The 16,822-nt window shown below is 35.2% G+C and overlaps 3 protein-coding genes across 4 annotated transcripts; all 3 read left to right on the forward strand.

Moving 5' to 3' along the window:
* The first annotated feature begins 2,345 nt into the window (after positions 1-2,345).
* On the forward strand, positions 2,346-6,173 carry LOC125219167 (uncharacterized). 2 transcript variants are annotated; one of them, XM_089066623.1, is made up of 12 exons: positions 2,346-2,363; positions 3,215-3,415; positions 4,155-4,342; positions 4,433-4,493; positions 4,578-4,626; positions 4,809-4,863; positions 4,931-5,018; positions 5,075-5,193; positions 5,268-5,393; positions 5,473-5,566; positions 5,657-5,811; positions 5,911-6,173. In XM_089066623.1, exons 2-12 carry the CDS (start codon positions 3,226-3,228, stop codon positions 5,968-5,970), a joined length of 1,185 nt encoding a protein of 394 aa, XP_088922749.1. In that variant the 5' UTR covers positions 2,346-2,363; positions 3,215-3,225; the 3' UTR covers positions 5,971-6,173. The 2 variants fall into 2 exon arrangements, with proteins under 2 accessions (XP_088922749.1, XP_047977022.2); XM_048121065.2 differs by lacking the exon at positions 2,346-2,363 and having other exon boundaries at positions 3,148-3,415.
* A 2,496-nt stretch (positions 6,174-8,669) lies between these two features.
* LOC125219021 (large ribosomal subunit protein eL38z/eL38y-like) lies at positions 8,670-10,216 on the forward strand. The gene is made up of 3 exons (XM_048120864.2): positions 8,670-8,760; positions 9,635-9,818; positions 10,006-10,216. Exons 1-3 carry the CDS (start codon positions 8,758-8,760, stop codon positions 10,026-10,028), a joined length of 210 nt encoding a protein of 69 aa, XP_047976821.1. The 5' UTR covers positions 8,670-8,757; the 3' UTR covers positions 10,029-10,216.
* Positions 10,217-12,652: 2,436 nt separating this feature from the next.
* LOC125222774 (apyrase 2-like) lies at positions 12,653-16,804 on the forward strand. Its single transcript, XM_048125576.2, has 11 exons — positions 12,653-12,813; positions 13,096-13,148; positions 13,258-13,691; positions 14,406-14,534; positions 14,640-14,696; positions 14,789-14,881; positions 15,042-15,247; positions 15,437-15,528; positions 15,851-16,065; positions 16,148-16,337; positions 16,426-16,804. Exons 2-11 carry the CDS (start codon positions 13,127-13,129, stop codon positions 16,539-16,541), a joined length of 1,554 nt encoding a protein of 517 aa, XP_047981533.1. The 5' UTR covers positions 12,653-12,813; positions 13,096-13,126; the 3' UTR covers positions 16,542-16,804.
* The last annotated feature ends 18 nt before the right edge of the window (positions 16,805-16,822 follow it).

Raw genomic sequence — 16,822 nt, forward strand, 5'->3', positions numbered from 1 at the left:
TTTTTAGTGATATGTATGAAATTAATCGAAGAAAGACTAAAAAACATGTTAAGGTTTTCCTTAGCTGCCAATGTGAGGGAAGAGGAGAAAAAGTGGGCAAAGTAAAATAGATAAGGAGAAAAAGTGTGTAAAGTACGAGAGATACAAAAAGTGAGAAACGAATGATAGAGAAACTTTCCATTTTTTTAAATGAGACTATTTTTCGTAGATGAAGAGAGTAATAATTAAACTCATATTTATATAATGAAAATTTTCTTAAAATTAAAATTAACATAATTAATATAAAAGATTATATAATTGAATGAAAAACATAATTATTTATCGGGGACACCGAGGTGCGCCTATATTTCTTCAATGATCGACTCACATCGCCTTTGGTTTTTATCAAATCAAGATGGATTTTTGTTTGCAATTGAGGAGCTTGAGGCACCGACCGTGTCTACGTCTATCCAATTAGGGGTTCCATCTCCCTCCTTTTGTTCTTAATTAGTACTAGTAACATATTATGCAATAATATATGCATATAATATGACATCGACAAGCACGTTCTTGTACTGCATATGCATCCATTATGTACATGAATAAATTGCTTGCAGGGGCAATTCAATTAGTTTTGGCTGAGGCACAGTTGCAAGAATGAGCAAGGATCGATTTTCACTATTGTCGTGTAGTTGCTACATTTCTCAGCACAAATGTGATGCCTTCCAGGTGGGCTTTTGTTAGGGTAATGAATTACAACCCTCCCTTTTAGTAGATTAGTGTGTATTTTGATTAAACACCTCTCACACAACTGTCAAACTGGAATATAGGACCCTTGGACTTGGGGTTTCAACCTCTTTTGCTAGAATGAATAAATTATTGCACATGATAGAGTAAGAAACAATGTGTCTCACAAGAATATTTACTTTTCAATTTTTTAAAAAAAATTCTCTATTGAAATGGAACTCATTATTTATTAATAATATTTTAATCTATACAATATATAAAAGGAGAGTTTTGGGAGGTTTTGAATAATCATTTTATGCTGAGGGATGTAAATGCAATTAATATAAAATTTAGAAATTAATTCTAATAAATATATAATCCTACTTAGTTGGTTTTTCACGTTTCTTTTTAGTAGTGGAGATTAGTTTTCCATGTTTGTGAGTGAGAGGGAGATTATGATACGATTATGGAGGCCGTGCGTCAAGGATTTCAGCTACAGCTGGATTCAACCGAAATCCGTCCTATCGAGATGATATCCGAAAGCTATGAAACTGCCACCATTGTCTTCGTCTTGGAAACAGCTTCGTGTGGGTATCTTGCACATCCCAATCGGAGTCCGAATGAGGGAGTTATGGTGGTTTTACGGAAGTCGCGCAGAGAAGGCCGGGAGCTTCGGGAAAAACGCCCGGCCGGGCATTTTTTACTGTGCAAAACGCCCGGGGACAGGGAAAACGCCCGGGCCGGGCATTTTGGCATGTGAAAAACGCCCGACCGGGCGATTATGCCGATTTTTTAGATTTTGTGGGCCAACTTTCTATTTTTGGACCCATAGTATAAATACCTCTTGATGTCATTTCTTTTCTGGAGGTTTTTGCTGAATTATATGCTTGAGAGCTTTGTTTCCTCTTGGAGAGGGTTTCTATCCAATTCCTAGATTTAGGTTGCTTGAATCCATCAATTGCTAGTTCAAGCATGGGATTTCCATCAATTGCTAGTTCAAGCATGGATCAAGTAGAGGTATGCTTTGAGGTTTGTGGTTCCCTTGAAGATCTAGCCATGGATGCATGTTAGTTATGTTGTAAGTGCCTTAGCTTGCTTCATCAATGACTATGTATCACAATTTCCACCTTATCCAATGTTATTTCCTTCTTGTTTATCTTAGCTTTCTTATTTCTTGTTGGGTTGCCCTTTATTGATAAAATAGAAAATCAATTCTCACAAAAAAAATACCTAGATCAAGCATCCAAATTGGGTAAATCCTTGGGAAATGGACCTTACAATACTTGGATCCACATCAGATTAGCCAAGATAATTTAATTCAATTAGCGTTGATTCAACAATCTGATTTAGCCTGAGCTAGAATTACATATTAGAATGCGGCAATAATTCCCAAATGCCCATGACAGCAATATCGCCCATAGGAGACAAGGTATCCAAGTCTTGCTGCGACATCATCAACCAAAAGGTATTTTAACAAATTACTTATTTGAGTGAAGCAAAACAAAGTAATTTCATTTCTTACTCTCCAACGCCCGTGAAACGAACTGGAAAAGGGAAAAGCTTTCTTAAAGATTCATGAAACAAGACGCGATAATGTCGCCAGAAACCTCCGCAGCGACGATGAAATGGGAACAACAACTTTCATCGACATTATCGTGGTTATTCTTCCTCTACTCGGTGTTTTCCTCAAATTTGGCTATGGGTTACTTATATTTCTCTAATATTCATTTCTTTGTTTTGATAGTATACAATTACTACTATATTTGTATTTGATTTTGGTGAAATTAACAGGTTGAGTTTTGGATTTGTTTCTTATTGATGCTTTGGTTACATTCATGGAATCATTTATATTGTATATATTAACCTCCAATAGACATATTCACCTTCCTCTCCATTCTTAGGTAAATAAATATTTTTATTCTCTATTTGTCACTTTTATTGATGTTAATCTATAGTCACTATAGTTTTATCTTCTTGATTTGGATGGCTAGGAAAGCTCCACAAAATCATGTGGTGTGAATTGTTCGATTATGTACTTTCATGTGTCTCATACATCTTATGCTTTGATCTACGGATGATCGTTTTAATACATATTGATTATTGATTTTGTGCATTACAAATTGAGTTTGTTCCTTATTTTATTGTAGTTTTAGGTGAGACAGACGACTTATATTATGTGATTTGTTTTAAATTTTAGGCTTTAATATTGATTTGTATAGATTTTTTTATTTTCATATAACTAAAATTGTTATTTATATTATTCATTATTAATATTGATTCTAATTTATTTAATTAATTTAAAATTAAAAATTAATATTTTAAGAATATATTAATCTGTGCATAGGACCGGCATGATACTAGTTATGTATTAAAATTCGTGTTTAAATTATGTATATTCTTATGGGAGTGGGAAGTTTTATCATTTTGGACTTATTGTCAAAAATAAAAGTATGAGCTATTCAATGGCTTTATAAATATTTATTCATGGAGGCTGGGCTTAAATTGACAGCTGGCATAGATATGGAGGAGCACGAACACCCGCCGCCGTCTCCGGGTGTCCCGCCGGTGGAGCTGAAAGACTGCATAGAAGAGCTACTGAAATTCACCCTCATTTCCTCCATACAAGGCAAGATTCAAACCGGTCTCTCCAATGAATACTGCGCCCACCTCCTCAGAGACGACCCATCAAATCCCCTTTACACTGACGCCGGTATTTTGCTGCTCTCTTCTTAAATTTACAATCTTTTCACCGATTCCGTCTACCGTTGTACTCTTCGCATAAGCAGTTGCACTCTTTTCATGCCCATCTCTCTGTTTCTATTATTGGCAAAGCTTGTTCTCTGTTATATACTCTTACATATGTGTGTGTTTGAGTGTTTGTTTCTTCAATTCAAATCCAAAATAGGCCAAGTTTGTTTATTTTGGGACGTATATATATTCAATGTCAGTTAATTTGGGATTTGTGAGAAAATCTAGAAAAGAGTAAAGCATGTGTATTTTGGACATCTTTTATAGTAATTTGTGCAAGTTTTAAGAGTAAAAGCAAAAATGGCTCAAAATTTGTATGTTTTGAGCCAATTAGCCATTCTAAATATTGATCAATATGTGATTTGCTGTTTATACAAGCACATTTTGTATTGTGTGAAACTCTTGTTTTCTTGTTATTCTAGATATACAGATGTACATTAGCAGTTTTAGTTGGCATACAAATGACTTTCCTAATTCAGATAGAGGGACTTGGACTCTTAGATGTTCGAAGGACAGGCTTTTGCAGGATATTTCAAGTGAAAATAATATTTGAGAAAATTTGATTTTGGGTACAATGACACATTATTGATGAAATGGGTGAAGTGATATGGTAAAAATAAAATAAAATGCATATTGGATTTGCTATCTGTAAGTTCTTTACTGTCCTTCAGATGCTAATGGTGTGTGAGCTCTGTAATCAGATGTTTCTGAAGGAGTTCCATTGTATCCTTTATACAAGCGACTAGCATTGTCTCTATACCAGTCCATATCTTCTGGAGTCTTATGCACATGTCAAGAATTTATACCAGCTCATGAAGAACCGAACCGTAGGAAGAAAGATGAAGAATGGAATAAGATGGTTGCAGAAAAGGGTTCTGCTTTACTAAGTGTAAGACTGAGATCATGTTCATTATGTTACTTCTTTTCCGATGGTGCAGAGAAACTTTTTTTTTTCAGTGCTAACAGTGAGTTTCTGTAGCTGGTCAGGGAAGTAAACTTTGATCTTCATGTTCAGGAGCCTTTCTTCTCTCTGCTCAGTGGTATTCATCACTTGTATTTTACTCTCTGTTCGTTTTGTTTCTATGATCTTTTCACTTTTTGAAAGAGTTTTCCCTTGTATGCAGATGGTCTAAAAACAATCGAAGGAAGATGTGCAGTTGGTGACTACAAGAGGTATTGCATGCTCTAGTCCCGTGTCGTTCCGTATATGTGACAATTATTCTAAAGAAACGTGACAATTATACCGAAGAAAAGTGTCGATTATGGAGTTCTAAATTATGTTCGTAGGGGGGAAGTTTTGTTTCTTTCTGGAAGCTTTCTGTTAAATCTCATGAAGTATCTTGTTTCTTGGGCAGAATCCGAGCTGGACACGTACTTCTCATCAACAAGTGTTTAACACTTCAAGTTCAGGTGCTGGGAATTCTGTACATTTTCTTTATTGAACGAATTATCCTGTACTAAAGCTCGAGCCTTTCAGTATGTCCGGCAATATTCCTCATTCCGCGAGATGCTGGAAGTCGAAAATCTGGCAAATATCCTACCGGGCGTGACAAGCATCGAAGAAGGTAGCAGCTTCAGTGAATAACTATTATTTATGCTATTGCTGATAAGATTCATTCAGGTGTCCAAATCTACAGAAATTTCTACTCAGAAGAAAAGGAAAGATCGAATGGCGTTCTTGCTATATATGTTCAAGCACCAACCTCTCAGCTTCGTGTTATCGCTGCCTCCATACTCTCAGTAAGCATTCTATATATGGAATTACTGATTTTCAAGAAGTCGATATGCCTTTATTGGATCATGCATTTTGGCAGGGTCTGGGCTGCGGTGGAGTGCAGAAACTTCTGGGATTCGTAGAGACCGTGGGATCAAATCCGGAGTTACTTCCTCCAGCGCCATCAACCCTGCTCTCCACATTTTTGTCACCACATAATCCCGATGTATGATTGTAGCCTAGAATTTCTTCTCACCTTTGGTAGTTAAGGGTTGGTTACGCATTCTGTCTTTTTGTGGATCGAGGTTAAAGGTTCAATCCTCACAAACGGTGCCAGAGCTCTAGCAAAGCATGTCAACCGAAGCAGCGAAGGATACTGGGGCCTGTTACATGGAAGCGGTCAGTTCCCCTTGAGAATGTGGCGATGAAATTACAAATTACACGTCGTTTTGAACCTTAATAGTTCTTCATCTGGGCTTACGACTGCAGACGAAGACAAGAATAGGCATGCTGCGGAGATCATCAGTCGCCTGCTGGCTGAGTGTAGCTGGATGAACATGCACATTGTTCGACCGCATGGGACCGTCTTTGAGATCAGGAACGACAGGGGCTATGGCGCACGGTGGTCTGTAGATGGAAGTAAGGTATAATTTTTTCTTGCTGGAATCTGAAGGCATTGATGAGATTTGAATTTGTAGCGATGAAGTCGTTCAGTTGACCAACTAAAGCAATTGAGTTCGCAGTTTATAGGATTTTTGGAGCCGTATGCGATTGATGGATACACAAAGGGTTGGAGACACTAGTCGCTCTCTCGGACCCGACACGAAAGACGTTGTATTGATGAAGTGAAACGACGTCGAAACTTGAGATGTCATCGCTGGAGGTGGTTGTTTTTTATATATATGCGTTTATTTTATTTTGTAGTAATGTTTTATGTATGTAATTTAATGTACTCTCCGACTCCGTGCACATTTGCTGTTCGGTTCATGAAACAAAATTGTCTTGAGATGTAGTGTAAAATACACTAAAATAGACCTTGGCTAGGATTAAATTAGTCTTATGTATGATTGTAGAGTAGGGTGGAGAGGAGAATAATGAGTAGAGGGAGATGGACTAATTAGTAGGAGGGGGTGAGGTGAGATGGATAGTCATGAGATTAGGGGAGAAGGAGTCCATTCAAATGGGCCAAAACAGACCTAAATCTACAATTGTTAGCTAAAATTTTGTTAAAAATGTGAATGGAGAAGATAAAAGTTATCTTGGGAACCGAACGGGCACTTAGTTGTTATTTTTGTCTATTCACCAATAATATTGTGTAATCACTATATTTTTTTACCAAAAAACTTGTCGTTTTTACTTCTATTAGGTCCAAAAATCAATCAATCCAACACAACTCGTGACTAATTCTCTAACTAAATATATGTCTTATTTCTCCTAAATAAACTATATATGCCCATTTATTTTGAGACCCAATTATCAAAAAATATTTTCTATGATTAATGATATCTATACACGTATATAAAAGGAGAGTTTTAGGAATATTTACAAAACTGTCATTTAAGATTTAAAACTATATAATTTTGATAAAACTGATTTAAGAATAAAAACTACTCCATAATCTAGACATTTATGAATAAAAATCTAGACGCTGCCTTCCCATGCGTTAAATCATTTCACGCCTTCCATTGAATATCATAAATACTGAAAAATGAAAAGACTAATTATTTGTAGTACAATTTTAAGTACAATTGGTGGAAAGTTGTAAAACAAAATTTAGCAGTTACGATTTTTATTTTTTAAACATCGCTGAAATTGATTTTCTTTATTATTTACATCAAAGCAATATTTCAATGTATGGATTCAATGCGGCAGTTTCCAAAATAGAGAGTTACTATTATTTTCTAGAAGATGAATGATATACATTTAATGAGGAAATTCAAAGGACATACATATCAGTAGCCTCAACATTTACTATAAGTCAGTTACATTACACTCACTCAGATTGTTTTCATACTCAAATTGTTTTCATACTCATATATGATTATTACTTTTATGGTCATATATATTTTATGCATTTAACGTTATAATTTGTGATTTATTATTCTACATTAATATTTTGAACATTATAAAATTTTGAAGTTGTAATAGAGATCCAAAAGTGTTATAGTCAAAATATATCGGAGTATGTATTTGCGTTATTTTAATCTCAAATTGATTCAGTTTTATCACTTTATGTTTTTTTGTTTAAATTCTTATTATATACATTTTCTTAATTTTAGATTTTGTACAATGATATCATTTCCCATATCAATTAATTAATCGATAATGTGAAGTTAGTGCCAAAAAGGTAAATGAGACCCATATTTCTTATTAACGTTGTTTCACTATTGAAGTACACGTAACATATTCTTGGTGATTCATTGTTGTGTTTGTTGTTTTTGTATTAGATATCAAAAATATTTTAATCAATATTTACAGGTTATATTTAATGAATGAATTTTATTTATATTCCATCTTTTTGCATAATAATTTCATATATACAATGGGTCGTGCAAATAATTGCTATAAAATACTACTATGTCTTAGCGAGGAAAGTCAAATGTTTTGCAAATTGTTATGATATAGAGTTTAGGGTTTAGGATTTAAATTTTAAATATTTTGAAATAAATATAAAATTGGTAATCGATAATTAAATTAAATTATAATTTATATTTTCTATCGTATATGTATTCCATTCCTTCTATTTCATTTCTTGCACCTGTGAAACGCAATTATTTAATTAGATAGAATACAAGTCTAGCTTCAACAAAACACTACTTCGGCTCCAATAAATAATACCGTTGGATAAATAGATGCTAGGATGATTGCAAGCAAGATTTTTTTTGTTTACCGTTCACGTACCCCATTGTAAAGCACTTTCTTGATATGAGCATATAAACAGGTTTACAACCAAGGTTCAGGTAAAAAAACCTCTACTATCAGTAAGGATTATCAAGTAGGCCAACCCAATGTAAGATATCGAATACAGATCTAAAACCCCCAAAATAGAATTAGTGATCAACAAAGTAAAATTAAACTAGGACGAAGGGAGAATTTTATTGATATTTGACTCATTTGTTGGTCATGATGAGTTTATTTTAAAGTTAAGGGTTTAGGATTTAGGTTTCAAGGTTTGGGTTTTTAGCGTATAGGGTCATTATATTGCAATGAAATGAAGTTCGACTAGGAAGTGTTCAATTTAAAGTTTATTATCACAAACAATGTTTGTGTATGGTATTATTTGTAAATTTACTAAATTTTTACATATAGATATTACTTATTTTTTAAACAAATTTAAACTAATAATTTAATGTAATGAAATACAATATGCCGTGCTATACGGGTATGAAATTAGGACTTATATTCCAACATAAAAAATTTGTAATTTGGGTCCTGTAGTAATATTGGGCCTTGTTTAAGTTAAGGCCCATTAAGGTATCATTTCTTCAGATTCTGTGGTATATATAAGCGTAAACAGATCAACGGTTACGAAGCTAGGGTTTGGAGGCTGCTCATTCTTCTTCGTTTGCATCCGAGCTACCCTGCCGAAAATGGTACTCTCCTTTCAATCCAAGCTACTTTCATGAATTTTACGTGTTGAGCTGAAATCTGTTCGTGTTTTCTCTATTTTTCCATGATTTTTTTGTGTTGTTTATTTGTTCTTAATATGTTTTGCAACTGCCGTTTATGTGAAAAACTTAGATGTATAGGTTTCAGAAATTGAATGTGATGGAGTGAAGTCAGTTATGGTCTCGCTAGTATAGTCAACCATGTGATTCGAGCTTGAATCAAGTTTAATAAGCTTAATTTGTGCGAAAGATCTTGATTTTGTTGCAACAGATAAGAGATTGGTGTTTTCTATTAGCTATCAGTTTGATATTTCTGATTGTGTTGAAACGAAAAGGAATGAAGGTATTGCAGCTCTGTGTTTTGAATAGAAAATGTAGATACAACCCTAAAATTGATGCACATCCGCTTCATTTGCTGTGGTAGTGATCCATATTTGTCAGTTTTGATGTTTTCTTTATAAACTGCAGCACTTATTTTTGCCTATGTACTACAGCTGATCTAGCCTTGCTAGTATACTTGGTGGTGTTCGGTTTCCTTGATAAAATAGTACTACCAAGATAACCAAGATATAATCTAGGATTAAGTTGTGAGATTATTTAGTTCGAGTGTTGTGCTATGACTAATTATGACATGATTATCCATCTAGGAATGAGTTGTGAGATTCAATCTCATGAATCAAACACATTGCATATTTAAACTTGAGATACAATCTTGCAAATTGAACAATCCCCTAGTGTTTAAGTTTTGTTCTACAAACATTTTTTCTGGTGTATGTCTCTGTGGATGTGCCTATTCATTCAATATTTTTTAGTACCTTGGATTTTAATGGCTCTGGTTTGGTTATCTTGTTATCAACAGCCGAAGCAGATTCATGAGATAAAGGACTTCCTGCTCACAGCCAGGAGAAAGGATGCTCAGTCTGTGAAGATCAAGAAGAGTAAAGATGTTGTCAAGTTCAAGGTCAGGTGCTCGAAATACCTCTACACCCTCTGTGTATTTGACCTCGAGAAGGCTGACAAGTTGAAGCAATCCCTTCCACCAGGTATAACTTTCCAGCATTGCTCTTACTATTTGAATAACTTAAATTTGTTATCCTATCAAAAACCATGATGGTAGCACCTATTTAGATTTTAAGATTGGATGAAATTGTGCAACTGCAAAACAAAACACATACGGTTATCATCTTACGAATGCCTAACTTAAAATGTTTTCGTTTACTGTATTTTTAGGTCTGAACGTGCAGGACCTTTGAAGCTGCAACGTGCCGCCTTTGGATTGTTGTAGCACTTTTGCAAGTGATTTTGCTTGAGCTTTTTCTTAATATTTGATTTAAACACTGTTTAAATAGGGTTTGGGAATATTTATGGTGAGCTTTTTCTTTTGCACTGTTTCTGACGTTCTTACCAGCATATGGATTAAAAATCATCCTTTATTCTCTTAGATTTGTTAAATTTTAACTTACAGTTACATTTTAAGTCTGTTTAGTGCCATGAAATTAGTGTCGATATGGATCCAAATCAATTACTATTTGGCAGCACAAAAATGTTTATACTTGAAATTTAATTCAATTCCAAATTTTCTCAATTCTTCAATGAGAAAATAAATGTTGGAATTTCATATAGCTGTAAAACTTGGATGCTTTTCAAATACAATGCATATTGCACGTAATATACACATTCTGTACATCAACATACAACAAAACGCTTTGCACACAAGGAATTTGAAATTAGAATACAATTTTCTTGAATTTAAATTGTACTAACACAATTCAAATTTTATGGTATCCAAATGATCGTTCATAAAATTGGACTTTGTGATTGACTTGAGGTGTGCGGCTGTTCAAGTTTTTAACGTTGAACGAAAATAAACTAATTGTGATTTATATGATGTGGTTTCTGTTAAAACGTAAAATCATAAAAGCCAAACTAATAGAAAATTGTTTTCAAGTACCCGAATCGTGTTTTTAACTACGACCAATGTATTAAAAAATTTAAAATAATGGTATCATAATGTGTGCGATATAAGTTTAATCAATTATAACAACTTGTACGAATTGTAAGCAACAATAACTTTTGTTTTAGCTCGTGAGTTTAATCTATTATGGACTTTTTGGTATAATAGAATGAAGATTTCTTGGGCTTGGTAAGCACAAGAAATATAAAAGAAATGAAATTAGTATTCCGTGATTGATTTCATTCATATGTTTAAACTATAAATAATATAGAAATAAAATAAAATATGAACAATTATATACTACAAATATTGCCCATACTATCAAAAAGTTTATCATATCATATATAATTATCCCCTCTCCATTTATAAGCCGCAGAATCTCTTGCACGAAGAGTGTTAATTTGTATTATACATTACGATCCCTCAACTTGATTTTTTCTTTCTATCTTAAAATATTTTATCTCTTTTTGCAGGCCAATATATATTCTTTAATTAATTTTTTTTAAGAAGATGATGATAGAAATTATGATCAATTGCTAACTAATTAACAATTTTAAACTAAGACTAATTCTTAGTCATTAGATAAAGAGATCTAATGGTTGAAATAATACCAATTGAATTATATTTTAAATTTAAATAATTAGTAAACAAGTATTAATGTCAATTCTTATACTCTCTCAGTTCCATAGTAGTTGAATCATTTTATGATTTTGGTACGTTTCATAGTAGAAGAGTCATTTCACATTTTAGTAAAAAGTCATCACATTTCTCCTCACTTTACTCTCTTTTACTTTATTATGTCTTCATCTTTCTACCTTTTTCATTTCCTACTTTATCTGAGATGTATCCTTTGGGTTACACCGATTCAGACTTTCAGGTTAATCGGAATTCGAGGAAATCAACCTTTGGATATGTGTTTGCTTTAGGAGGTGGAGCAAAAATGCATCGCGGACTCTACCATGGAAGCTGAATATGTGGCAGCATCATAAGCCGCAAAGGAAGCATTATGGTTCAAAAACTTTCTTATTGATTTGAATGTGCTTCCGAGTATACCCAAAAGCATTATTGTGATAACTCCGGTGCTGTGGCAAACTCAAGGGAACTACGTGCCCACAAGGCAAACAAACACATAGAAAGGAAATATTACATTATTCGTGATGTAGTGCGGAGATGAGACATTGAAGTGGTCAAGATCGCATCAGAAAACAACATGACAGATCCATTCACAAAGGCACTTTCAGCTAGGACGTTTGAACATCACGTGAAAAGATTAGGTGTTCGATTGACCTAGATCTGCTTCAGTATAAGTGGGAGGATTTTACAGTTTTGATATACTTGAAAGCTGTTTTCGGTGTAAGTGGAGATTGTTAGAGTTTAGTATACTAAAAGCATCTTTCGAATGCTTGTATATGCAATAATGAGAAGGAAATTGCTGATAGGAAAATGAGAGAGAGATGAAGATATAGAGAGTTTTTTTGGTATGAAAAAATGATACTCTCACTCGTTCCCTTATAGCTGAGTCACTTCTTTATTGCACTCATTTTGAAAAAATCATAATAAATAGTTAAAGTGGAGAAAAAGTAAAGTAAGAGAGAATAATGTAGATAAGAGAGTATGATGAAGTGGGAATTTATCGATGATTTTAAATGAATTGAGGATAAAAAAATGGGTTAAAAACGATAATTTTTTATAAAGAGGGATTTGCCCCTTCACGCGACGGGCCACTTGCATCGAAGTCACGCAAATGGCTCATCCCGTCGGGACAAGACCGAATTATCGGCGCGATAGTGTTGCGGATGACCTTATATATTTTATGATTTCAACCATACTCTCTTGGTACGGACGAAGAAGCGTTTAATTGTAAAAAATATCTAGTGAAACGCGTTTCTATTTGTGTAGCCGTTAATTAAACAATTTGGGCATTTTCCGTCTCTCACTTTGCGTCTTCTTCAACTCACTCAATTGTTCATGCACCCTCTCCAAAACTAACACTTCACAGAGGAGTACCGTTCAATCTTCTCCTCTGTTGCTGTTCTAGAGAGAGAGAGATCCTCTCTCCACTGCTTCCGTCGAATTAATTTCAGGTCAATTATCTCTTCTGATATGGTGGTTTCAATTTCCATCTATTGAGTTGTTCGTCTTTACTTTAATTTACTTGATGCAAATGATCGATTTGGTCGAGGAACAATTGGATTTGTGTAATTGGAAGAAGTGAGGTCAGATCTTGTTAGATCACGAACTCTATTGTTGGCGGAGTGATTTTGCAATATGAAATCGAGTTTTTCACTTTGTTGTTTTGTTAATTTTGTGTGATTTGATCAATACGATCGTGATTATTTATATCTAGCTTGAATGTTTGTATCCAGACGGATCCGCGTGGATTGGGTAGAGTTGTGGATGGAAGGAGCTAAATCATTTTGTAAGCAGAAATCTACACTTTATGGCTTTAAAACTTTCTGAAGAATGAATCTCTGTTTGATTCTGCTTTCTGCTTTCTTAGCTCTACCAATTGAGTATCTGATTTGAAGGGAAAGGCGACGAGGAGGAAGAGCTGGAGTCGGTGCAGGACACACAGCCGTTGAAGTCTGGTGGGGGGAACGGCCAGATTCGATTTCGTTCGCCGTCGGCTGCTGAGCTTTTGGATGCGCAGCAGCAAGTTCAGATGGAGAAGGTTTTGAAACGAAACCGGCAGCACGAGACCTTTTCTGACAAGTTCCAGAGATGGCGTGGTGCGATGCTATTGGTTTTTGTCCCTCTCCTGCTGATCTCATTTGTGCTATTTCTCATGCCCTCGAATTCGTCTCCCGATTCTATCTCTAGAAAGTTCGCTCCCAACTTCATGTCTAAGAAATATGCGGTCATCTTTGATGCTGGAAGCTCTGGTAGTCGGGTGCACGTCTTCTGCTTTAACAAGCAGCTAGATCTTGTTCCTATGGGTGAAGAACTTGAGCTGTTTGAGCAGGTTATCTCTATAGTCCTATTATAACTGTATTCTGTTCAATTTTGGCATCTAGGGTTGAATAATTGGTTAATGTGACTTTTGACTGAACGGGTATGTTGGAAGAATGCCGCAGTCATGTATGGATACCTCCACTCCTGGAGAGAAAATGCTTAGGTTTTTCTTTAGGTGGTGGTACATTACAGTGACGGGGGAGATTACGATATGGAACAGGCTAGATGAATGAAAGGATTAGCAAACACTTGCGATAATTCCCTGAAGGAATCCTATGTTAAGATATGGCATCCTGGATTCTTTATCTTGAGCCACAACAGTTGATTTGTGTTTTAACCTTAAGTTTCTTTGTAGGAGAAGTTAATTATATGAAAGTACTATATTTTTTTAGGTGGGTACTGGGTACCTCTTGTTTCTGTTTAGGTACACATATCCAACACTTTGAAAAACAATAAATAAAGGTGAAGTTGAAATATTTCAGTTTTGAGAATTTATGTCGAGAAGAATGTTGATCCAGACTTCTACCAAAATACACTAGTATTGCAGAGTTCATGGTTGAACTCAAGACCTAGTAGCAATTAAAGCCTCAGATTTAATCAGTCAAAGCTTCATATATATTAGTGGAAATAAACAGTTTTGCTTTTTTCAGAGCCTATGCATCTTGATCTGGCTTTTTTTTTCTCTCTTCCTGACATTAGACTGGATATTGACTTTCAATTGTAGCGGCAACCGGGTCTGAGTGCGTATGCAAAGGACTCTGAGGCTGCTGCAAGATCACTCTCAGATTTACTTGAAAAGGCTGAAGCAGCAGTTCCTCAAGAGCTGCGGTCCATTACTCCAGTTAAAGTTGGGGTAAGGCCATAGGGGATGACATTTTCTGCTAAAGTATGCGTGAATATCTTACTTTATTAACTTATATCCCCTTAAAATTAAATTGTACCAATCATGTTCATGCAGGCTACTGCTGGTCTAAGGCAGTTGGAAGGTGATGCATCTGACAGGATTTTACAAGCAGTAACTACATGCTCCAAAAGTTCTTAGTGAAATTGTCCTTTTCTTTCCTTTCTCCTAGATCGTTCTAGTTACTCCTCTAATCTTTTGCATAGGTGAGGGATTATTTAAAGAAAAAAAGCTCCTTTAAGTCAAAGGCTGACTGGGTCACAGTTTTGGATGGGAACCAGGAAGGTGCTTACCAATGGGTATGCACGTCGAGACATACTTTCTTATACTCCATTTGAGTGTTGGATATTTTTTCTGCCATTTGTAAGATTGATGGTTGTGAGAAGCCAATGTGCTAAACTCTTCAATATTGAATACATTGTTCTCTGAGAACTTGTATATACTGTTACATGTTTACAGGTGACCATTAACTATCTATTGGGAAATTTGGGCAAAGAGTACTCAAGTACTGTTGGAGTGGTTGATCTTGGGGGTGGCTCTGTTCAAATGGCATATGCCATCTCAGAGTCAGATGCTGCTAAAGCTCCTAAGGTGTCTGGTGGAGAGGAGTCCTATGTGCAACAAATGTATCTCAAGGGAAGAAAATATTATCTCTATATTCACAGGTATGTAGCCCTTAATGTTATCTTTTATTCTTACCTCTCATCTTTCATGCATGCTGTTAATCATGGTGGTTTTTGTTTAATCTTTTTGTTGCCTTAATGTTTAAAATGTTATGATAAGACACATATGGAAGTATTTAATGGTCTCGATAATATTTTATTTCTGATGGAGTCATTGTTTCTGGCTTGCAGTTACCTACATTATGGTTTACTGGCTGCTCGAGCTGAGATTTTAAAAACTACTCAAGACTCTGGGAATCCATGTATACTGGAGGGCTATGATGGTCTGTAAAAGCCTACTTATCTTGATTCTTTATGTGATTTTGAAAAATTGTAAATGGCCTGCATATTAGATCAGTCCGAGTAACCTTTGAAATACCAATAGAATAGTTAGGGCGACTAGTTTCATCAATGCTATACTGTAGAATTATGAGCTTTGCCATAATATTGTGTGGAAGGTTATAATGCCATAATATTGAAACAAGTACTATTGAAGAATTTGTCGGTTATACTTCATATCTGTTGAGAAGAACATATGAAAGAGTGAATTTCTTTTTCTCAATGCTGAGGAAATGTCCTGATAATGATATATCGTTCATTTTCTAGATTTTTACAAATATGGCCCAACAGAGTATAAGGCTTCTGCTTTGCCCTCTGGTTCCAGCCACAGCAAATGTAGGGAGGCAGCTATAAAGGCTCTAAAAGTCAACGAGTCTTGTACCCATATGAAATGCACATTTGGGGGTGTTTGGAATGGCGGGGGAGGTGATGGCCAGAAGAATTTGTTTGTGGCTTCATTTTTCTTCGACAGAGCCGCTGAGGTAAATACTACTACCTCTACATATTTCTGCTCAACACAATTAGCACATTCTTGCCATTGAATCTTGGTATTTTGATATGTAGGCGGGTTTTGTTGACCCAAGCCTGGCTGTTGCCACAGTTCGTCCATCTGATTTCGAGGAGGCAGCTAAACAAGCTTGCCAAACTCGTCTTGAAGATGCCAAAGTTACATATTCTCGTGTGAAACCAGAAAACCTTCCGTTCTTGTGCATGGACCTTGTTTATCAGGTTACTCTGCTTGTGGATGGATTAGGTCAGTAACTGCATCATTGTTTTTGTTAATTCTAACACATAAGCAGGTAGAATACGACCAAAATTTGATCATGTTTTTCATGTGGCAGGCATTGATCCCTGGCAAAAGATTACATTAGTGAAAAAAGTTAAATACCAGAATTCACTGGTCGAAGCAGCATGGCCATTGGGCAGTGCCATTGAGGCTGTGTCGTCGGCCACCTAACTACTACGTCTTCCCGGCTAGAACATCATATTGATCTGAGTGCATATTCTGCAACTGGTTTGCGAGTATAGCTTTTGGAATCGGACTTTTTGGTAAGAAATTTGTGATTCAATATATTCGAAGTTTATTTTTAGTTAAAGATTGAAAAATAAGTATTTGAAACTTAGGAATAGCTTAGTGAAATTATTACGGGTTTTTGTGCACTGTACTGATAAATTCAGCATTTTTTTGTCGTGTTAATGAATTCGCCAATCTTTTATTGAGCTTGATTATTTTTGCTG

Source organism: Salvia hispanica, chromosome 1, assembly GCF_029641045.1.
Source record: "Salvia hispanica isolate PSC_SH4W2 chromosome 1, Shi_PSC_v1, whole genome shotgun sequence".
Classification (NCBI taxonomy): domain Eukaryota; kingdom Viridiplantae; phylum Streptophyta; class Magnoliopsida; order Lamiales; family Lamiaceae; genus Salvia; species Salvia hispanica.